This window comes from Tympanuchus pallidicinctus, unplaced genomic scaffold (genome assembly GCF_026119805.1).
Source record: "Tympanuchus pallidicinctus isolate F22 unplaced genomic scaffold, pur_lepc_1.0 scaffold16, whole genome shotgun sequence".
Lineage (NCBI taxonomy): Eukaryota > Metazoa > Chordata > Aves > Galliformes > Phasianidae > Tympanuchus > Tympanuchus pallidicinctus.
This window is the reverse complement of record NW_026294679.1, coordinates 8546621-8571368: the sequence shown is the minus strand read 5'-3', so window position 1 is coordinate 8571368 and position 24748 is coordinate 8546621. Positions and strand designations below refer to the sequence as shown.

At 36.1% G+C, this 24748-nt stretch overlaps 1 protein-coding gene across 5 annotated transcripts in view; it reads left to right on the top strand.

Moving 5' to 3' along the window:
• Nucleotides 1-24748, top strand: part of VTI1A (vesicle transport through interaction with t-SNAREs 1A) — a 251260-nt gene that overhangs the window by 142625 nt on the left and 83887 nt on the right. For 3 of the 5 annotated variants that reach the window (XM_052677444.1, XM_052677445.1, XM_052677443.1), the window contains 2 exons: nucleotides 7935-8005; nucleotides 12403-12464. In XM_052677444.1, coding sequence (XP_052533404.1) covers nucleotides 7935-8005; nucleotides 12403-12464 — 133 coding nt within the window. Of the gene's footprint in view, nucleotides 1-7934; nucleotides 8006-12402; nucleotides 12476-24748 lie in introns of all 5 variants that reach the window. The other 2 variants (XM_052677447.1, XM_052677448.1) reach the window with 1 other exon arrangement.

Genomic DNA, 24748 nt, shown 5'->3' with positions numbered 1-24748 from the left:
ACAGTTCTTTTTTTATGGTGTTGAAATGTTGAGAGATTTAGTTGGTGGGAAAATAGAAGCACTGAAAGGATGGACTAATTAATGTTCCCTCAGCCTATCTAAAATAAGCTATTGTGTTAGAGTTTTGCCATGTTTGTAATTTATGCCTGTTAAACCTTCGTTTCATCATCTATTACTGTCTTCTAAGCTCCTGTTTGCACTTACTGTCTATAACAAGCATTTCATTTTATTTGGAAAAAAAAAAACGGTTTCAGTTACTTCTACTGTACCCGAAAAGGAGAATGGGATTTGCAAATGATAAATGGGGAAGTTGACTAGCTAACTAATAAAGATTTGTCTTAATCAAGTATGATTTGTCAGAACAGGAGCGCACTGGGGTCAGGGCACACGCAATGAATAATACAGCATTCACTGGAGAAAAGGACCAGGCAAAAGGCCTCATAAATATGCTGCGATTACCCATTGCTAATTCGTATTCAAAGAATGAGTTGCACTGAAGCCAGCCTCGAGGTTGCTGAGCTACTCACCTACTTTGTGGGCCTTGCAGTGTTTAAGAAAGTTTATACATATGTGTAGTTTTCAGAATGCTTTATTCTTGCACAGAGCTCTTACACTTTTTGGTCAATAACGTCAAGCATTATTTATTAATTGTCCGTTAGGTTTATTTTATTTTTCTGGATGCTATTTTCTTTCTATTTTTTGTTGCTTAAATATGGATGTGAGTACAGCAAGAGGTACTTCCATTCACATTGAAAATGAATTGCTGAACAGCGCAAGGCAGGTTAAAGCACCATTTAGATCTATGGAAGTATTAAAAATCAAACAGGCATAGATTTCTTGCTCCTATTGTGATCTTTTCTGATTTTCTAATCTGTCTGTGGATCCAGAGTAAACCTGGTACATTAGGATACTGGGGGAAATCTGAACAAACGCGTATGTCGTTGTATTTCTCTCTGTCTTGGTTTTCATTTGCTGACATTGTTTCTTGCTTCTAGTAGCCATTTGTTAGAGTGAAAACGCTCTTTTCATGGATTTTTTTTGTGTGTCCAAAAGGAGATGCTGGAAAGAACCTCATTCTTACTGTTTAGCTATGTGAAACAGTACATGAAGAAAAACAAAGTTCCAGTACTTACACATATAATTACCAGACATAGTTCTTTGCTTTAAATGCTTTAAATTTTATGTGCTGGGTCTTTGTATAGTTAACTATTTTTAAATATGTTCTGTTCCACACTTCAATTTTAAGTTGTATTTCAACATTTTATATATTTTCTTATCTTCTGATAGCCTAATCGGACTTTGCTGTTTGTGTGTTGCCTAAGAGTCTGTCTCATCTATTTTGTGCTAAGCTCTGTCTCTTGAAGTGTATTTATTGCATTAAGAGTAAATCAGCTGTAGGTAGGGCCAGCTGCATGATTTTCAAGGCCTCGAGCTGCTGTATGCAGTAGCCTAAGTTGCCAAGTCTCTGCCTACACGTCTTGAGTCTTTGAAGTAAGGAATACTGCAGGGTCCAAAGTAATTATTTACACTGCTTTGAGTAGATGGTGGAGCATTTTTTATTAAATTATGACTATGAATTCAGCTTTAGTTAGATGAACCAAAGATCCCTGTTGTCTTGTTGCTGTTTGGAGTCATAGTTTTAATTAAGCAATGGTTTGTCGATCAAGTTTTAAAGAATATGTTTCTGAAACTTGATTTAGATGTAATTATTGCTAATACTCTTCGATGCTAAACTGCCTTCAGAAAAGTTCAGGATGGGCAGTGTTGTAATGAAGCAACATTACTGTTGCACTGTTGCTCAGAGCAAGAGGGGACTTTTCCCATTCTGACAGCACTTCAAGTGGAAGGAAGAAAGGATGCTGAGGGCTGGTTCCCAACTTCACTTCCATATGTGACTGAAATGAGAGTAGCAAGTTGTTTACTTATCTTGATGCACTAAGCAAGAATTTCTTTTGCCTTAGAACTTTTTCGAAGCAAGGAGAAGAAAAGAAAAGTGAAGGGAGGGATTTGGAGTGGATAAGCCTTGCTGAGCACGGCTGGAACAAGGTCTGGGCTTCAATATAGACACTTTCAGTGGAATCAAAGTCTGTCACCTCCTGTGAACGTAGCTGGGAGGATATTAGTGAGGGAGCTCAGATAGATGGGTGGTGGGAGAAGACAGAAAAATAATACATCAGTTAGTGAGAAATGAGCGGCTTTATACCATCAGATTGATGTAAGTTAGGATTTCAGAAAAGCTATGAAACCTTAGAAAAAGAAAAGGCTACTAGAGGTGAACTCACTAGGTCTGTCATATATCATCTTTCTTTTTCCTATATTCTTCTCATTTATCTTTTTTTTTTTTTTTTTTTTTTTTTCCCTTGGGAAGGACAAAGTGGGCTTGGACCATGAGAGGTATTGGTTATGAAATGCTCCTAGTTTGTTCTTAAAGGTGTGTGGCATCTTCCTCAAATATCTCATCTTCCTTATTTTGAACAAAACACAGTGCCAAGTTCTGGCTAGATGTTCTGGATGCTTTTCTTTCTGGCTTCCCTCATCTCATGATTAGCAGACCCTTTTGTTGTTGGCCAATGAAAAGAATACTGTGAACATCTATTATAGTATATAGAAACCTTTCTCATTAGAAAAATATTTGTATTTCAAGTTTGGTGGATACATTGGAGATATTGTTAGTTGTTTTTTTGCTTTCGCAGTAAGAGAATGCATCTCCTTTTTTCCTCTCTTGTACCTGTATTTCTGAAAGCTCTGGAAGTGCTGGATGTCCTCAGTACACACTGTGGTCTGTCAGTACTCTTTGTAAGATACAGCAGTTCTCCTGAAGATATCAACCAGTCCCTACAACGTGTAGCTAATTTTTAATTTCTTATGTTAAGTGACCAACGTGCAAATTAATTTCTTTGCTGCGGATTCAGGAGTCATTTGAGCAACAGCTCTCACATTTCACCATTAATGTTGTGCAAACATTCTCTCCATTGGCATGTAGCCATTATATCATCCTTCACTTATCTGTATTAACCCGTATTTGTCATTTAATAATTGTAATGATCTAAATCCCTCTGTATCTAATTATATTGACTGTTCAACATAATATTCATCAACTGCGAGCTTATAAATTTATAGGACTTTTACCTGTGTCCCTACACATAAAGATGTGTCATCACTTTCTTTATTAACTTTCTGCTGTCAGAAGCATAAAGCATTTTGACTTAACCCCAAATTCTTCTGACTCCTACGCTATATATTTTCCAAGTTTGTAAATCTGCTTGCTGCCACCTCTGAACAGCCAGTATTTAACACCTTCTAGCATTTTTGTATTTTTTTCCCAGAAACTGTCATTAATGATTTATCTCTCTAGTCTCCTAAAATCTAAACCTTTAATTTCTCCAGAGCAGAGTGACAGTGTTTTGGAAAAAACTGTCCTGGCCTTGAATGTGTTTACTGGATTTCTACCTGTGCCAGCCTAGTTCATGTCTAAGAATATTCCATAAGGTTTTGCTCTGCCTTCACAGTAGGCTGTGTCTCTATGCAAAACCAACAGAGAAGTGTGTTCTCCAATGGTGTTACTCTCTAGGCAAGCCTGGAGAGCTCAGTGTGGAGATGTTATCCATTCTTATTCTGATTCTTTCTGCCGTGACGAATGGTGTTGTGTGTGGATGTTTTTTTGAGCGTATTTCTTCTTGATTTTTAACTTGATCATCTCTTTTTCCTGGTGTAAATTAGTTTGTGATTTCCCACCTCTAATTGCACAGCTCATGTGTGTGCACTGTGCATAACACAAGATTGGACAAATCGTACTTCAGGCATGCTCTGCATGATTTGGTTGTTTGTAATCCTTTTTAATGTTTTTAAACTGTATCAGCATTTCAGCTGCCTGTTACAAAACATGTTTTCTTTCATTTTATGTAAGTATGTACAGACATACAGGGTACTTTTTGGGAGGAAAGTGCTTTATTAAATCACGTTGCTTTTTTTTATTTTATTTTTCATATGAAAAGAAAAAATGCAGACTCTGTCATCAAAATTAATTAAAATACATGTTTATTTACCCAAAAGCCTGGAGTGGCTCATTCCACATCATTCCTGTCTCTTGACATTACTCATTATTATTACTCAATACTACTTGTTCTTAAGGAAAAAAGTGACTAGAAAAAGCTCTGTCAAAGTCAGTGTGGCTGTAAATACTTAAATGACTACAAGCAAAAAAAGAAAAAGAAAAAGAAAAAGGAAAAGAAAAACTAGTCAAGTACTATTTATTTTGCATCCCTGATGTGTGTGTAAGTATTACAAATCAAGCTTTGTGGAACATACATGAAATAATTATGATTTACACTATTTTATAAATAAATACTTCATATAGGTTACATGCAAATTCCAAAGTAAGGGCATATTCAGAAGTGTAAAGCATCACTAGAAATGATTGTTGTCTTGTGGGTGTATCTCAATATAAAAGTTGAAAGCCAATTTCCAGTTGTTACACGGATGAAGGGAGAGAATTTGGGCTTACATCTGTTAGTTGTTTTTCAATTGGGGAAATCTTCATTCTTCAAATTGGGTTCAGTGTTTTAGGAAAAGAAATGGGTTACGTTCTTTTTTGCACTATAGACCTTCACTGTTTGTGTGAGACCCATAGCATCTCATTATTATCAAACTGTTCAGCTCTGAAAAAGCTGGTTTCCTTTGCTCTGTTTAAACACCTTCGAGGTGCAGTGTTTTGCAGCTGTGAATTTTGGCATTCACTCCTTAAGACTGATGTTTGTTAATACATTTATGTACTTCAGAATTTTTTTCTGTTCATCACAACATTGTTTAAGACTGAGATAATTGCTATACTGAACATTCCTGCTGCCTGTCAGAAAACAGATTATAAGGACATGAATGCATTCACCCTTCTGCTTTTTATAGTTCAGCTGCAATTTTGAAACATAATTTTCTGCATTGTTTTGGGAATTTCAGGTAGAAAGTGTAGCACCAACTAATTAACACTGTGAAGATTCTATGAAAATAACACAGTTACTGGCAGCACAAAACAATCTTCAGTTCGGGTACTGGCCTTACTTCATGCATATGCAGTACAGTATATCTTAGAAATGTTACCTTTTCATATAACTGTATTAGCATCATCAACAATTTGCTTTGTAACTAATCTGGAAGGAACCATACACTACAGGCACTAATCTGCCACATGAAGGGAAATTGATTTAACTGTCAGGGAAACATCAGAGTCCTTGGAAAACCTGAGAAACGATAGCAAGCAGATAGCAATGATATCAAGCCCATAATTAGCTTTACTGTGGGGTAATGTTGCTTTGTTCCAGTCCTGAGCACCTTCACTTACAAACCAAGTGAGGAGAAGTCTTCATGTCATTTTGTGAGTCTGAATTTTCTTCATGTATTAGTGTTTTTATTTAACTGTTGTGAACTTTCAGCAGAATATCAACTTTTGTTGCTATCAGTGAGTTTTCTGAGAACAGAACAAGGATATGAAAAGGATCTGTAGATAAAGGTGTCAATTTATGTTTGCGAACTTATTGTGAGATTATGTTACCTCCGTTATATCTCTTTGTTCAACTTATGTTGTTATTTTAGCCCAAAAAAGGCCAAAGATCATCAGCTAAAGTGCATGTAGAGTAAAGCTGCTCCTGTAAAATTGATGATCCATCCAATTATTTATCTATAGAGGCTGCTGGGAAGAAACGCAACTATCTCAGTTCTCAGACCCTTCTGCTAGGTTGAACTTCATGGCTGAAGGTTTAATCCCTAAGTGTCATATCAACAATTCATTCTGTGATATTCTGGCTGACATGCTCTCCTTCCTTATTTATTGATGTCTTCAGTCATCGACAATGAGAGGAAAATACACTATTCGTCAAAGTGACGGTGTTTTACCCTCACTTACAGTTGATGCTGCTGTCACATTGATGGTTGGAAAATAAACTCAATCATTATAAAAAGCTAAGAGTGTGAACTTGCCAGTGACAGGGAGAAGATGAAAAAAAACAACCCACAGTAACTTGCTTAAAATTGGTGTAATAAAAATAGAGCTGTTTCCTATAAAGATGTTTCCAAGCTTTGTTTGTGAAATATCAAGCCATTGTAGCCATTTACTTTAAAATTATTCCTCTGAAGGAAGGTGTGCTCTTTGTGCTCCTTGTCTGCGCAACCATAAGTATAATTCTTAGTGAGAAGTATTTGTTATAATTTCACTTCCTGCTTGTTTAGTAATTTGTTGATTGATTTCCTCTATATCTTAATGTATTTTGCTTTTTTTTTCTTCTCCTCTAGACTACACTGAATGCATTTATCTGTTTCTGTATGCCAGTATTTTAAGTGCTTTGATAAGAATAAAGCTTTAAGGGCTCATCCAGTAAGTCTTAGGGCATGCAAGCATAGGCGAAGCTCTGCCTCGAATCGCTTTCATAGTCTACCATTTGTATAGATGGATGGTACCTTATAGCTTTTTTAACTCAATAACCACAAATCTTACCACATTTCACCTTTGGGAGGCATTATATATACAGCTAAAAGTGAAGCACAGCAAGCCAAGAGGGACAAGATAGCATAATGAGGATGTCAATTTGTGGTCAGATATCTGAAGAAATATTTATCTTACTTGTACTGTACTTGGCAACAGATAGAGAAATATACATGTAATGAATTTCCTTAGACTTCATCTGACAGTGTGTGTATATTGTGTTAAATGCATGTAGGAAAATAAATCACTCGTCCCAGATTTTAAAAGTTTGGGGTGATTCTGATTGGATTATTCCCTGAGAATGGACTATATCTGTTGGGGAAAAAAAAGGAATTTATTCTACTGGCATATTGGTGATTTTTTTTTTAACCAATTTGTTTTCTCACATCTCCTCACATAATGACATTTTGCATCCAACTTCTTCCAGAGCAAAGGCAAGATGTGATTTTTGTTGTTTATGAAGAAAGCCTGTTTTTATGGCTTCACTCAGGTAGTGAGCTCACTCAGTAGCCCAGCTGAACGTGCATGTCTCACACTCACGACGTGTCCTGAGGCAAAGCTACGGCTGCTTCAGCTACTTGTGTCTGCTTCCGCACCTGTAAATGGCAGTGATTTAACTTCGTTTTCTCCTTCAGGGAAATACAGGGAGGATTTCTTAATGTTCCTGTAGAGCTTTGAAGATTAAAATCTCTTTTCTATACTTGCTGCTATTATTTCAGTCAAAGAGGAGCATTTGACTGAAGCTGTTTGAAGAATAAAGTTTTGGCATCTTGCATTGTCTTGAGGCATGGATTCCTTTCTCTGCTATAATTTTGCAACCTTTGGTTCGGCATGAGCTACGGAAACAAGCAACCTGTGTGTAAACAAATGGTGATGCCAACAGAGTAACGTATATGTCTGCTGTTACAGACATCAGCAGATCCATTGCAGTGCATCTCCAGACCTGCCAGAAATGCTATGTGATGGAGAAGAATAAGCACCAATGGTAAAAGCTGAGAGGCATAGAGAAAGATTTTCTTCTTAAATGACTTCTCACTATCTTCAGAAGTAAAGGATTGCTGGTGTTTTAGCGAAAGCTTCCTGTCTGCCTTGTTAAGACAAGGAGTGGATGTAAGGGGCGTGTGGGTAGCACAAGCTCCCAGCACTCAGAGCAGGTTTGGAAGTCTTCATGACTTTGTTCCATGGACCAAAGGTCAGCATTGGTTTCCAGACCCTGTGCAACCTTGACAGATGGCAAAGGGACAGCTTCTGGTCTGACTGTTACTCCTGCAGTTTTATGTTGTGTGGAAAAGTTGAAATAATGATATTGTCCTCTTTGCAGTTAGGAGGACGGATTAGGCTATCACATGTATTAGGTGCTGCTGTTCTTTAAATAGCTTTGTTACTATCTAACCTGGCATTTTGAGGCCTTACAGTCAGAAGCTATATTTTTCATGATTTGCATTTTGATTTTTTAATGCAGAGCAGATTGGACAGGAGATGCTGGAAAACCTCAGCCATGACAGAGAGAAGATCCAGCGTGCTCGGGAAAGGGTAAGTTTGATAATAAGTAATTGCTGGTCACAGATTTTATTTGCTTTAGGCAAGTTCGCTGTGCATGCAAAAAATAGTCCAGCATATTGATTAGTTTTGTATAAATCAGCTGCTATTGTAAGATGTAATCACCATCTGCAGCAAAGCACTTAAGAAGTGTCTTATATGGTCTCCCCTAGGGAGTCACACTGAAGTCACCAAACGCACTGTTGCAAGCATGCTGTCACTGCCATCACACACAGTCAGATCTCCTTTCTGTCCTTTGAAGGATTTATTATAGTGTCCATTGCAGTGACTTCTTGGACTCTATGAAACAAAGCTCATATCATGATTTAGCTTACAATAATTTATCAACTGCTGCTCTTCATAGCTGCAAATGCTAATAATTGCTTTATAAGGATGTATGCAATAGTTACCTCCTTTTCTCATCGTCACATGGGTAAAATCAATGTTTCTTTCTGTATTGTAGTTTCCTATACTGCTGTTCTGTCACTGCAGTCAGAAAGATATCTATGTCATTTTTGGCTTATGTTGCCTCTGCAGGGATCATCTTTACTTTGTAGAGTTTAGTGAAGATGCCCAATAACCCATCCCAACCAACTCATCAGCTCTGAACCTCAGTCTCAAAGATTTGACCCTTTGGCTCTGATCTCTGCTCGCAGAGTTTCGGAAAGATCTTACCAGCTCTGCTAACTCTCCCAGAACCAGTCATGACTGCATCTGAGCCTTTCTGTCCAGGACCCATTGATCAGATGGTTTCTTGAGTGTCCAATTTTGCCAAAGCTAAGTCATCTCACAGGGCTCTCTCTGACAAATGTCACTTAAGAGAACTCCCTGATCTGTCCCAGGGAGTTTCTTTACCTGGATAGCTTTGATTGGTGAAGCCCCATATGACAGCTTTAACGAGGCATTTTCTGTCAGCTGTACCAGCTGCTTTTTAAAGTTCTGGGTATGAGCTACTTTAAAAGGTTAAGTACAAATAAATTGTTAAGTAAAGGGATTGTGAGCATTTACCAAGGGTTGTTGAGGCAAATCTGTGTCGTTTCCTCTCCAGTCCTCAATCCCTTGTGACTGATAAGTCAGAGATGCTTTTCTGTTTCTATCTGGGCAAATATAAGCTGAGCAATGAAGATGAATAATGTGTATCTCTTTCTGCTGAATCAAAAAATCCTCATGAAAGTTAGAGAAAGAGGAAGCATAGTTCTGGTAACTCCATATACACATAGTTTGTAGCATAAATTTTGCATTTTTTTACCTTCTGCATGAGAAGCAAATTTCTTCAATGGAAAACTGAAGACTACTCTAGGAACTTGCATCCAATTACAGTTCAGCAAAAGATCTCATCATAAGTGGAAGATGTCAAGTTCTGAGATCTTACTGTGTGCTACTGAACTATTTTGTTTGGGGAATTCAGAGTAACACATCTGTTTGTGAACTCAAATGTAAAGTCAGGGATGATCTTGAATAACTTTCCTCGTTTTCCATTTTGTGGAGGTTTTTTAAGGACCAGGGAAGAAAGTGTTGTATCAGTGCTTAATAAGTTTACACTGAATACATTCCGGCGTTATCCTTTCAGCTTGGGAACAAACTTCATATGAAAGCCTGGACATGATGGTCAGTTCTTTGCAGCTAATCTTGTAAAAATTAGACATTTTTTTCTTATGAGTAAAACTTAAATGAGAAATAGTGTCTATATAGTTTGGTTAAATCTACATATTTTGAGTTTTCCTGTCTGCAGAGTAAAATGTTTGAATGAAAAGCAAGAAATAACTGCTATTATTTGGAATATAGGGGAAACTACATGTGTAATAACATCCACAAAAGGGCAACTCCCTAAATTGTTTCTTAATTTTTTTTAAGCCAAAGAGAAAGGGTAAAAGCTCTGCTATGAGAGCCAAAGAGATGAATTACACTATGCAGGACTTTCAAAGATTTTTTTTACAAAACCTTAAATTAAAATGTGTTTTAAGGTAGGCAAGATATCAATGTATGCATCTTGCTCATCTTCTTTCTTTTTTTCTTCTTCTTGTTACTATTTGTAAAAGCTTTCTTGCACACCATATATATCGGCCATTATTAATAATAAAACATCCTTCAAAAGGCTTTTGCTGCAGCAAAGAATTGCCATTATTTGCCGCTTCAGAGTTTTGCCCACTACCAGTTCTTTGGCTTCTGCGCTGCACTGGTATTGATAAAGACACGACGGAGTAACTACCATCAGATAATTCAGTTTTAAATAAAAACAAACTTACAGCTTGAAAATGTTTATGGTTGTGTTTTTTTCAGTGCTCTCTTGGGATCTTCCAAGTGTGTCTGTACGTTTGTTTCTTTATTAGCATTTCTTTTGCTTATTTTGTGATGCATTTTGTTTTTGTTTTTTGTCGCCATAAAAGTCTGAGGTCGTCTTGCTTAGAGGACTTTATGAAGCCTCCAAGGTTCCACTTCCCCTCCTAACTATCAGAACTGATTTGAGCTGTCAGGTGGAATCCTGCAGCGAGAGAGGAAAGTTAGGATCAAACATATAATGGTAAAAAGGAGAGAGCTACTTTTGTGTGAGAAGCCCCAAGTGTTAAATGCATCTTTATGACTAATAAAAGACCAATGTAAAGCATACATTTGTGCTTCAGATTCCCTTCTAGCACAAGTAAGAACTTGGTTTCTTATGAGCCTTTTAATAATTATTGTAATTTTTTTTTTCCTCTTACTTGTGTCCAACTGAGCTAAGCAGCTTTTCTGGAGCTTGTATTATCTAGATGAATTAGGAAAAAAAAATGAGGGAATGATCTCCCCAGAATATAATGCTCATCCTTGTTCCATCATGCTGCGTAATTGCAGAGCTCTGGTCTCAGTGCAAGCTTTCCCACTGAACACAATATTGCTAAGAGCAATCTTGGTTGGTGTTATCCCATCTCAGCTTCTGCTTGGTTCTTCCTTAATACTTTTTCCAAGAACAAGAAGGAAATTGTACATAAAGGTTATGTGTCATTTGTTGCAACTAGCGATTTCAGTAATAAGCATTAAATCTGGTAGTAGATATTTACAATATTAGACTCCAGAATAGCAACTGCTTTTGATATTGGTGCTATGCATATATTCAAGATATGATTGTGGTTTGTTATGGTGAAGGTGATTTGTTACTGGAAGGCTACCACTTTTCTTGGCAGTGCTATTTTTTCAATGGATTTATAACGCAAGATTCATTTTGTCTTCTACAACAAAATTTCTTTACTAATAAGGCAATGATTCAGATAATCCTTTCAATATGATTTGATAATGAAAAGGTAAACATTCAGCTTTTGCTAGGAGAAAAATGTTTTTATGTATCTACACACTGCTGTGTTTTGAGGCATATTAGAAATGGTGGTTCCTGCTAATTTGCAATTGACAATAATTACGATATCCCTTACAGTACATTTTAATGTCTCTCAGGTTCAGAGTTCTCTAGAAAGTTCGAAGATGTCTCTCCATTAGCTACCAGCAGAAGAGGCAATAGGAGAGAAACGCTATTCTTTGTGTGAAATGTAGCTCATAATTTCTAGGCTGCCTTTTGTCTGATATTAACAAGCACAAAAATAGAAGCATTTAATTCTTTTCAAAGAAGAACAGAAATTATTGTTCTATTTTAATAGGCATTTCATTTTCTTTATAATCATTCTCTTAGTATCCCCACTTTTGCTTTCCGTTCAGTTGTGGTTTTACCTATTTTGCACGACTTCTGAACTGTAAAACAATGCAGCTAATTAAGTTAAGCTGTCCATGTAGCTTTCCTGTGTCCTATTAAAGTACTAAAAACACTGCTGTAAGGTCATCACAGGTTTTCTATTTAAGGGATAATGTGGGTGTATTTTTGAACACAGAATCAGTAAAATGACCATTCTGTATTATTGCTTTTTCTTTAAACAGATAACTTTGAAAAACAGTGAAAGATGTGTTTAGTTTTCCTTTCTTAAAGCATCAGTAACACAGCACATGGCTGCCTCTTCATCCCTTCATGCACTCCCTAATGTCTATAACCAATGTACATAGTGCACCTCAATGGGAATTACCATTGCAGATAGCAATCTATACAGTGTCTAGAATGGCTTGGATTGGAAGGGACCTCAAGGATAATCAAGCTCCAAACATATCTACCTTCAACACATTATTCATAAGGATTTTCCTCTATGTCCTGATTTATCTTTATTGCCTCAGTGTCTTATCTTCCATTGGTTTCAGCTCTGTGAAAGTGAAAACCAAACAAAACGTTTTCAAATTTCAGAACTTTGGTGGCTTTCTAACTTAATGAGTTTGTTATAGGCTCAAACTGAAGCCCACAGACTGACAGAAGAAATCTGCATTTTTTGTACAAAATGGCATTCACGTGACATTTAATTTTAATGGAACTCTTTTCTCCCCAGCTTAGAGAAACAGATGCAAACCTGGGAAAGAGCTCCAGAATACTGACAGGGATGTTGCGAAGGTAAGGCTAAGGTAGGGACACTTCCACTCTTTCTTTTATTCCCTCTTTCCCTCTATGCCTTTTTCTTTTTAATTCAGCCTCCACATTTTGCTGACTTACCTGACTTTTTTTTTACTTGAGCTGCTATATAGAATTACTTCAAATGAATTGTGGTAATGAAGCAGGCAGGTTAGATAGAAGGTTTTGTCACAGCTATGGAAAGAATTTTCTGTAGCCTGAGGGATTACCCCTTGCTCAGTCATTTCTCATCTTGTTTCTTTGTATTTGGGCTTTTTTGGTCTGTTCTAAAATTAAGTTTTTTTGATGATCATTTCCCACATTCCTTTTTCTTGAATATTTCAGGGTTTTCACTTTTTTTTTTTTTCTTTAACCTGTTAGATTGTATGTGAGGAAGCTCATAATTTTTTTGGGAACTATATAAATTTATACACAGAGAAAAAGTTAAGGTGATCAGTTCTGTCTGAATCAATTGAGCAGACACGTTGTACAACTCCGTGTTTTCAGCATGTTTGTTTCATGGCTTAGAAGTTATGCCAACAGTCTGTGGCATTAAAGCTAGATTATACGGAGGGAAAAAAAATCACAACATCCTAAAAATCTGAGTGGGATCACAGTGTGGGAGTCACCTATGACTACCCTCTACCTTAAATTCATTGTCATTACCTTCCCAGACAGACTTTTTGAGTGGCATCTCGGAATACACAGTGAAGCAGCACTCAGACTTAGGTGTAATGTCCATATTTCTGCATTCTTATTCATCTTCCTGATGAGGATGTGCATCACTCTAATAGGTGATATTGTTGGGTGATATGAACGTACAGTTTTAAAGGAGTATATGACATCCTCAGAAGAATTCACTATGAAATTACTCTTCTCATGGGCTTTTACAATGCATGTTTGCTTAATGCAATTAGCTTTAGAGTAAGTTTTAGCAGAGTTGTAGATTTATCGCTTGTCTTGGAAAACAGTGAAACCAGAATATATTAAGTTGTTCTTTAGTGCAAGCTTTATGTCTTCATAAGTCTTTTCAGACAAATGTCTTTGTTAGTGCCTTGTATATCCAGTTGACAAAGGTTGAAAGGACTGAACCCAATGCCTTCATTCCACAGATTTCTTACAATTGCAGCTCCAAACTAACATATAAAATTCTCTGATTAAGAGTAATATGTAAATGACAAGAACTAAATTCAAAATCCATGGAGAAAGAAAATGGCAATTGAAAGGGATGGTTCAGTGCCTGTAGACAATCAAACTAAAATAAAATATATAAAAAAAAGAAAGAAAGAAAAGATAGAACCCAGCCCAAGTCTCCCCAGGAAGGATCCTGCGACATGAGCTGTAACGAATATTCTGCATATGTCTCCATTTTGTCAAATCTCATTAAAGGGGTTTCTTGCTTTATGTCAATTGAGCTGTCTAAAAATCATTCATCATTTTAGTGCAAAAAAAAATCGTGCAGTTATTTAAATAATATCATATTAATGTTAAAGTTCAGCTGTCATTTAATAGTATGGCTTAATCAGACATAGCATTTAGGAAAAATAGTTTTTTCGAGCCTTACTTGGCTTTCAGGTTGGCAGATTCAAATAAGGATTTATGGGTTTCTGAACCAATGTATTCTTTCCATGTTTATGCTTGAGGTACCTCAGCCTTTTTTTGCAGCACCCTGTAGTCTGTTGTTTTCAATAAAATAAAGTATCTCCTCTTATTGTGTTTGAATACATTTGCAAGTAATTTGGAGAAGCTGAAGCAAAAACATATGCTGTAACCTTTGACTTTGTTTTGTGTTTGGGAATCACAGTTAGGAGTCCCAGTTTATAAGTGTTCCATAAACCACATGAAAAATATGATCTCTCTGAAATGTACTTGGGTTCTTGTTTTCAGACAAAAGGATTATGCAGTTGAAAACCAAGATAGCATGTTTCTGTGCGTTAAAAAGGCACTGAAGTTCCTTTTTCTTTAACTAAAATATTGAGCTAGCTCATCCATCTGGATGAATGGAAGGTTAGGATTTAGGCTCTGTTCAGGTGAACATGTCAAATGAAATGCCTTGATACAGATGCAGCTTGCAGGAGAAGATTCTCAGGATATTTTGTAAGAATGTGTAATAGATAGATCCAAGGTGAAATTGATTTGCTCTATGACTGTTGACTAGAAACATTATCCCAGCCTCAGCATCATCCCAGTGTTGTTTAGTCACAAGAATAATCACGAAATACAAAGCCCAAGAAATCTGCTCAAATTAGATAAATACAACTGTATAAAAAATAATTAGCGCAGATTGGCAGTGTTGTCCTAATTTTGCATACTTCAATAACCACTACCCAATGTTTCACTTAATTGCTGGAACCAAAAAGAAAAATTGCTGGAGGACTATTCTTCACATTATTATCATACAGAAAAGGTAATGTTAAGCTGAATGTAGCTCAACTTAGTTACTGCTTCCATAATATGGAATTTTGATATGCTTGAAGTTGAATAGCTTGAAGAGACTAACAGTCTGTGATGGCAATACCAAACTACTTCTATTTTTACTCTCTCGGAAAGGTAAAACAACATCTCTTCTGAGTATGGCCAAACTTATTAAGAGATTAGATGTTGAAGTAAGTAGGATTCTTAATGAGAGCAAAATTATTCCCTTTCTAAAAAGAGCAAAGTTCTCCAGCCTTGTGTTTGTGCATAAAATTGTGGAGATAGGGAATGAAAGCAGGGATAAAATCTATTAGCTGCTGTAGGTCACTAAAGAAATCATTGATAGAACAGGCAGAAGTCTTCCTATCCCATTTTGGTGCTTTAGCAACTTAAAGTAGCCGGGTTTATGTACTGGACTTTATCTCCTGGTATTTTGCGTATATAGGTAAGGAGATTTTTCTGACAAGCTTTTTAAAACATACATAATTGGAAATATTTCTAATATTCTTTTTTCTTTCCTGTAAAAAAAATAATACCCTACTGAGATAGCTCTAAACTGGAATGTTCTACTTATAGCACCTCATTACTAGGATAATATCAGCATGTTGATAATGTCAAAACATTGATCATTTCTTCTTACATTAATCTAGAGCTGTGGACAACCTGATATTTTATGACTTCTTTAGAACAGTGAGAATATAACAGAAGCTCAGATTAGTTTCAGTTACAGAATTTTAAATTATGGATTTTTAAGATAAGAAAGTGGCATCTGTGGTGTGATGTTGCCACCTCCAACATCTATCCTTTGACCTCTATGCCAATGTGAATTAGGGAGTGCACACTGTGTTAGAAAGAAGCAGAAAAGGATATGTTTTGAAAGATCTTCTGTTGTTTGCCCAGATCCTAAGCCAACAGCCTATAAGAGCTTTTAAAAAAATAATAAAAAACTGGACAATCTCCAAGGCATACAGTAGGTAAAAAACAAGCCTAATAGTAGCAAGATAAAAATTTCAGTAGATCTGAATCCTTATCTCATTAGCAGATAAATACTCTCTACCTTCCTCCAAATTGCAGAAAAATGTGATAGAATAATATCTACTGCTCTCCAGAATAATATTTTATTCTGTCTTGCTCAACAGGAACTTTTTATGCCAAAAATTCTTTTGATCTTGAAGTTTCAGAACAACTTAGAAGATAATTTTTGAGTTATCAATGATGCTTTGAAAAGCTCATGAGCACTTCTGCTCTAATGAAAATATCTAAATACTGATTTCAGATAGGACAGAAGCATTATCTTTGGCTGATGGAAATGGAGCAGCAAGCGTTCAGCTGTCAGGTTACAAATTATATGGCTTGCCAACAGGTGCATGACAAGTATGACTACAATCAGAAACAAGGAATACCTACCTCTCCAAGCTAGTTCTAGTCAAGTTCCTTCACTCTTTCCAAGCAGTCCAACTTCCTGCATTACTTCTAGTTAAATTTCCTTGTATTATTGAACTCCAAGGAAGTCTAGACCTCACAGTTATTATTCAACGTCTCATAGAGTTATATGGGAATTTGGAGGGAACCTCTTGAAGTTATCAAAACAAGTCTAATTAGAGCAGAATGCTCAGTGACTTCTCCAGTCAAGTGTTGAACACTTCCAAGGATGGAGATACCAAAACTCCTCTGAGCAGTCTGTTCAAACAATAGTTGAAATAAGCAATTTTTCCAGGTATCAAATGGATATTTCCCATCATCCCACTTTTGCCCACTGCCTCTGGTCCTAAGCACAAAACATTAATGTTTTAGAATTAACTTTCAGAGAAAATTCCTCAGAGTGTCAAGTACTCTTGCCTCTACCCTTTAATTTGGTGGTATGACCATTCAGCATTTGATGCACAAGAATTATTTTATTTGCTTACTCACTCTCCTGGAGACAGGAAAAGTTAATTATGGTCTCTTCTGTCTTCTTCCTTGAACACAAAGCCCACATTTCAATACGTAGAGGATTACCCTGTCATCTCCCTGTTAAAACAAACTGAAGCCAGTACTGAGTGTTACCACTTTTTCCCTATTTCCTTACTGATCTCTGTTTCCATCCTGCATATTTTCTGTTTCTGAGCTAAGGCTTATCTCAATATCAGTCACACCACAAGCACTGAAGTGAAGTTTAACATATAGTTAAATTTGCCTTGTTTTCATGCTAATAGAGAAATTACTCTTTCCAGCAGGAACTTTGCATATTTGGTCTCAAGCCAGAAGAAGTTTGAGTAGAAATTGTTTCAGCATCTTTTTGGTACAAAACTGTATTTCTATTTTTACTTCAAGATGCATTTCTACAGTGAAAAATGATTGAATGGTAAATTCTTTTGCAACATGTCTGTTCCGTGTTAAATATTTACAGCTGCAACTGTTTACTTCAGTAATTTAGACCTTGATTCAGGAAAATATTTAAGCATATGGTTAACTTAAACCAGAGAAGCAACTCTCTTAACTTTAGGAATACTGAATAAGTGAAGAGTGAGTAGCAGAACAATTCTGTGTCATCTCTTGGGCCAGAACTGCTTTTACAGTGCTCCCTAGCCAAGGCCTATTACAGAGCAACCCTGTCCATAATACTTATATTGTTAAAAGGGAATTGTAAAATATACACTGGGCATTTTAGAGCTTACTGTCAGTGAAAGGACTTTTTTTTTTTATTTAATCTTTTTCTACTTTTAACCATTTAAAATAATTATTTTATTTCTATAGCATTGGACATGTTTGTGTTTTAATATGCAGCTAATCTTTATCACTTACAAAGTGTTAAATCTTTTCATCAGAAAACTGTTAAGCTGTTGTGACACTGTTAATCATAAGACAGTGTTTGGATTGGGAACATACACTTTCTTGGCATTAATTAGTACTTAGTTGTTCTTCACTTTTCTTCTGACTTAAAAAAAAACAACAACAACAAAACTTGTTTTTGTTGAAATGTTAGACAAAACATCTGGAAAATGTAAATGTATCAGAAATATTCCCAAGAGTAAGCATTCTTCATTATTAGTGGTCTGACCAAAAAAGATGAAATGTACCTCTAGGTCTAAATAGCAAGAATTTTAAAATAGCATAGGACACTGCGAGTTGCCTGTTCTCAGTGTAGGTAGGACGTATTTATCTATGAGTGAAATGTTTTGGTTTGTTTTTTGATCTTTAATAATCATTTATGAGCCGTTTTCTAAATGTTGTTCATCTTTCTTGGATAGTGTCCTGTGTGCTGTTTCCAAAATGCTCCTGAAAACTTAGTATTTATTTTCATTTGGTGTTAGAAATACTTGTTGCTCATGTTCCATGGAAGGTGTAGCAGCCTTTTAAGCTGTTCCGTAACCACCAAAGCTACAGTAAGCATTGTACCTGGAGAATACCAAGAGCTATACTGAAGATACCGAATGTCTCATAGCAAAGCAATAACTTCAACGTTTAAAACATGTAGCTATGATTAGTTTAATGCCACCTTATCCTTCACAAACCTTCAGCTCCAGCAGTCCGAATGAGCAGAGTTAAGTTTACTTTAGACCTGGAAAAAGAAAAGGAGCATAATGATTGATCTTCACATTTTAATAACTTCAATGAATAGGATAAAATACAGCCTGTGCTTTAATCTCCTTATGCCTAAGCACAATCTTAGAAGAATATGCCCTTCATTGACTGAGATAGAAGCATTTATTTTGTAGCCTTGTTTTATTTTTCACATTTCTGGAAAGCTTTATCCATGTGTCAGACTGCCTACACTAAGTGCATTATGAGCACGGCTCTCGGCATTCTTCAGACAATATTCCTAATTCTCTTTTTTCATTTCTTTTAAAATGTACAATAGCCTTTGTTCTGCCCTTGCCATTCCCTCTTTTCTATCATCTGGAATTACTATTGCATTTGCCCCTCCTTCTCTCTGCTTGTGTCCAGCTGAACAGCTGGAAAGAACATTATCTTAAGCACAGTTGCGTTTCTGCAGGAAAGCAAGGTCCCAATGGATAATTATCCAAGCTAGTCTTATACTGCATATACCAAGAATGTAAAGCATCATAATGGGTTAAATATCATGTAACCCTTTGTGATTGTTCTCTGTATTGAGATATGTTGACTATCATTAAGCAACTACAGCCTAAAAAGGTTTACAGTACTTTGTGTCATGAGTGAAACAAAAGGCATTTCACAGTCAGCATCAACATGTGTGAACCACAATAGATGTCCTGTGACATGCTTTCATGAGAAGGCAAGTCTCGTATCAGCATAATCAGTGCAGTGCTTACTTACAGCAGTTACAAGCAGTTTCCAGTTGGATGAGTTCTCTCTGACACAATATGCAGGAAGAGTGAAAGTGTTGAAAATATTTTGAATGTGGTCAGATTATTTATATGAAGCAGGGAACTTGTTAGCCAAAGCTGACATTGGTAATTGCTGAAATAATTGGTGACAACTCTTCAGAAATCAATGAAGTCAAGCTTTTTAAGGCCAGCAGTAAATTGAAGTTCATGTTCTTAAGACTACTCACACTATAAGTGTCAAAGAGCAATATATGCCAGATTTTATGTATTCCATTTACTATGAGTGTTTAAGCTGTAAATTTCTAAATTTAGTGTTTTCTCATCAGAGATTTGCATGGTTGTCTTGCCACACGGGTAATTTCACTTTAGTCCACAAACTTGCCAAAAAAAGAAATACAATCATCTTGGGAGTGATCTCTGAAAATGTCATCTCTTTGTGTTATGAGAAAACTGTATCAATCCTGACAGATATTCTTCTGGCATCTTCTCCAACTGATGAACGTTCCTCCTCTCCTTAGTCAAGCTCTTCCAAGTTTTCCCTAATGTTTAGCCCAAGTCTGTCTTCCTGGCTTTTACGTACTGGTGCGTTTGAGATTTTTGTGCGCTGTCATAGCCTTGCTTTAAGGCCATGACTTGTGCTGTGGAAAGAGATTTCTGCTGCACTTTCAAGGAATTAAAGAGCACGAATAATAGTGTACAAAACTAAATTATACTTACAAGTTTTCAACAAATTATATTTTCAAGTTTTCATCAGGTCAGGCTTCCTGATAGGATTTGGAAATGCAAAACTGGGAGAACTGGATAGTATTCTAAAGGCAAATCCTAGAAACTCAGCCTCTCTAAAGACAGCTGCGTGCATAGGTATCAGCGAGCTTTGCAAATACAGACTCCAAAATAAAACTGTTCTCATGATGTGTTTCTGAATGAAAAGTAGGCTGTGCGCTCAGCTGAATAAAAGTAGTATTTGAAACTTAAACAAGATTGACAAAATACAGAGGTTAAACACATCGCGGCATTTCTAAATGTTTTAAGAAAAAGGTAATAATGTTGTCAAACAAATGTCAGAGTTTTTGTTTAACTTACTTCTTGCCCCTTTCCCATACACACGTTAATGTTTCGGACCAATCTGGTATTTGGAGACAAATGGTGGGAATGGGAATTGTTTTGCCTACCTAGCCTTCTAGCAGTTCTCTGCAGGAATCTTTGTTAGTCTTTATCAGGTGAAGAAACACTTTTTTGCATTCTGTGTTTGATTTCCAGTAGCAATTGGCACTTTTCTTCCCACACTCAATAGAAATTGTGATAGAATTTCTCTTCAGAAAAAATAATAATAATAATCCATCTTTCCATTGTGATTCTGATTATACACAAAAGAATTTGTCTTTAAAGAAGAAGACATCAAACTGATTTAAAACTGTCATCATATCAAGATCTTGTCCTTGTTAACTCATCTTGTAGATTAGATTGTTCTCAAACCAGCTTTTGCTAAGAGGTCAGAGTTTTGACTGCCCTCAGGAGACGTAGGTTAAATGACCAACATCTGCAACAAAGGAAAATTCTGGATTTGCTAAGTGGAATTTTTGTTCAAGTTAATAACTAACACTCCACCACAAAGTCTACTTAACTGAAACTGAACTCACAAGTCACAAATGTGAATATTTTGGTCATCTGTAGCCCTATTACTGAAGGAAGATTTTTTGTTTGTTTGAGCAAAGTTTATTAAGTTTGGTGGAGTCTGATGTTGTCGTTTTAGTAAGAATGCCATAAATGATGACTGAGACATCAACAGCTAAGGAAAAACATAATCACTTAGAATCTGCTGCAGATAAATTAGCACTGCTGGGGGACAAGTCCAAAACTGAAGAAGAATTTATGTCCTTGTGTAGCATGTACTGATGTTGTGCTGGACTGTTAAAACTCTGCAAAAGAAACGTTCTCACATTGCTAACCTGAGCATCTGCCACAAGAGTAACAAAGTCATGAATTAGAATGTGTGGTCTTACAGTTGGAGATTGTTTAGTCTACTTAACAGTAAGAAAGATGAAAATTTGCTAAACTTTACTGGCTCTTAAATTGTAACTAATATGGGATGTTCAAAGCTAATCAAGAAGGTAAAGAAAAGTTAGTTTGGAAATTGAATGAAATGAAAATGGCAGACAAAAGCTCATATGCAGTGAAATTTATGGTTTCTATAGTATTTGTGTATTTCTAAGATTTAAAAAACAATGAAATTGTTTCAGATATATCTAGAATAGTATAAAGGAACATCTTTTGAAACTGATGCTTTTAGATTAATGTTTTTAGATTTTTGATTATTACTCAAATTTTAAGAACAGTTTATTGGTTGTTTTCTTTGAAGACTTGAAAAAATATTCAAGGGATTTGAATAGTCAAGAGCTATGATTTGTTAGTATTATTTTAGTAAGCTAGGCAATCTTTACTACTGGAAATTTCATGAGGTAGTCTCTCGAAATGAATGTGTTCAAAATGACACAGAGCAGTGGATTTCTGTGTTGGAGGTTTTGATTCATCTACTATAGCAATTTATGCATGAGCAGATTATTTTGCTTCAAATGTTGTCCAACTGCATGTTCTTAAGATCTGTTGATGTACATAATTGTGTATGCAAGAAACATTAGAACTTTCTAGTTTAAAAACGTAACAGAATTGTTTTTCAGCAACCTGTATGCCTTCTGCAAATATTAATGTTTTTCCATGAGTATTAACCGTGCCATGCAGGAACTCACTATGTAGCATTATTTAAAAACTTCTGTTTAGCTTGGACTTTGCTATATTAACTAAACTGTAATCTGGAAGGTTTGCGTCACATTTGCAAATTTGAGCAAAATCTTTACCTTGTCCTGTTCGGTAAATCTGCTGATAGTTTAAGACACTAACAGATATTTTTCTTTTTGAATACACTTCCAAAATACTTTCTAATATTATCTTTGCACCAACTGCCTGCCTTTCTCTTGGTAGAAATTCTTTATGTTTCTATAAGCTTCTATGCCATGCTTACTGTGGCTGTATGTAGTGTGTATAAACAGAATTGCTTGAGAAGCGTTAGTCTAAGTGTGCTCAATCTTGTGTAGGTGGTGAGAAGCATATGGTCTACTTTATCCATGCAGAGAAACTTCCTTGTTGCTTTCTGTCACCGCTGTATATTTTCAAATGCAGTTTTCAGTGTGAATGGTACACACGTGTTGATTGTGAAGGTAACATTCTTTCAGTACAGCCTTAAACTAATTACTCTTAGAGGTAGTGGAGCTTTGTACCTCATTTGTGAGCAGCTATTTATACTTCCACACCAGTACAAAGCAATGTTTCACGTTAACAATTTACCAGACTATTACACCATTGTGTTTTAATCCACTGTAGGTGGATGGAGAATACGAGCCATCTGTTTTATTTAGTGATATAATCAGTAAACAATATATGTACTTTACACATTTGGTCATTAAAGATGCCCATATTGTTTGACCCTGTATTTACATTGTAAATTAGTGTATTCACACATCAGCTCTTTCTGATTTGAAAGGCCTGCTGTGTTCATAGGATGGTACAAAGCAAGCTCAGTAACTGCTCGAACCCAGTGCAGGTGGTCGAGCTGGTTGCTACATAGATCAAAAGTCAAACAACTGTGAATCTTCCTTTGAAATGGCGTTTAGAGAGACAAGGCTGGTCTTATCTTCACAAACAAGGAAGAGTTATAGATATACATCATGAAGTTATGAGAACAAAAGGGGGCTTCATAATCACTCTGTATCAGAATATCCAGTACTGCACACTTTTGTGAAGACATCTCTCAAATATAAAGACCCTCTTATTACAGTGGAAAAAAATTGGAGAAGAGAGTCCGAGTTATTAAATATGAGTCTGTTCAGTGATTGCAAAACTTTGGAGACAAGAAGTTACCTGCTCGCACTGTAAATTTTGTTTTATTGTCAGCAGTACTTAAGCAGAAGAAAACAAACAACAGCAAAACCCAGTCTTATTCAAGAGGTAGAGGTGAATGAGTTTGTGTGTGTGAGCTAAAATGAAAGGAGAGCGCTTGAGATTTCAATTTTCCCACGATACCTCTGGTGAGTGCCAAAAGAAATAGCTAGCAAAGTACATTGAAAAGTCACTGATAAGGAAAATCTTCTAGTTAGAAATTTTTAAAGGGATAGAAGGGAACAGAATTCTATATGAAAATTAAAACAATAATGTCAGTTTTACTGTTCTACTTCACAGCTTTTGCTGCAGAAACGTAGGACGTAGGGTATTTATTGGGAGGATTCAGGTTGCACTTTAGCTTGCGGGCTGCTTTTGAACCTGGTTGAGTGCTCCGTGATGCTGTCTCTCTGCTGTCTGATCTTGCACCTTGGCCCTATCTGTAGCTTCTGCTTCCATTGCATGCCCAAGAGCCTCAAGCAGGCAGTGGGAGAACACAGTGCAGCAGATGTTGCTCGGTCTCCAATGACTTCCATGTATCTTAATTTATAGCAACTAAGAATTTAATCCATTTACACAAAAGCCATACCCTGCATCTCCATTTTGGAGAAACAATTTGCACCTATCAAGAAAAAAAAGTCTACGTACCAATAATGTGTATGTTCCCTTCCCAGTTAGTATTACAAATATGAAGACACTGATTTCTGGTTCTTTAAAGTGGTTTCAAAAGCAAGCAAGCAAATTATATTGTGGGTTTTTGTTGTTGTTGTTGTTTGTTTGTTTTTAATTCTGGGGACAGACAGAAAAAATGACATGTATTTACTAAGACATTTTTGTATTGCCACCAATTTTAGATAGAAAGTATTTCAAGAGTATGAAGGATGAGAACATGAAAGATGTAATTTTATGAGCCTTTATTTATATTTTCCAAATACACTATAATTTCATGGTTAAAATATTTAAAATAAAACAAGGCTCAGCTATCTGCGGCCTCTTCATAGACCTTTCATGTCTGTATTTCATATAAGTTGAATGTTAAACATTCATGTATTTCTGTACGCTTCATTATATATTGCCTTATGATTTTGAGATACTTTTTGTCACTAACACATTTCTAATCTTACAAAGGTATTGAGATTTTTTTCCTCCATCCCAATTCAGGAAAAACAATCAGAAATTTGAGCACTAGCATTTGAATCCGAGTTTTGTCTTAAGTATATCTTGAGTATCTGTGGACACATCTGTTTCTATGCATCTCTAAAATGAGGATAATGTTCCATATCTCAGTAAAGTATTCCAAGGGCAAATGCCTTTAATTAATCTGTACACGGTCCTCACATGACAGCATGATGAGAGTTTGAGAATGATGGGCTGACTGGTAGCAGTGCCTGTCCTGATTTGGAGTCATGGCTTAAATGGATTTAAAAAGGGTGAAAGAGAAGCATGGGAAGAATTTAAACTTAGAGGAGTATGAGGTATTTGATTTCCCGTAACAGTCCATTACCAAACACGTACCTGATCTCCTTAGCTACTGAACCTAGATACAAAAAAAGAGAAGTATCAATTCTTTCTTATCTTCTTCAAATAATATAATTTTGAGGCCTATAGGTAACATTGCTCATCTTTCCTTGAGTGACATTTTTGGTGCTT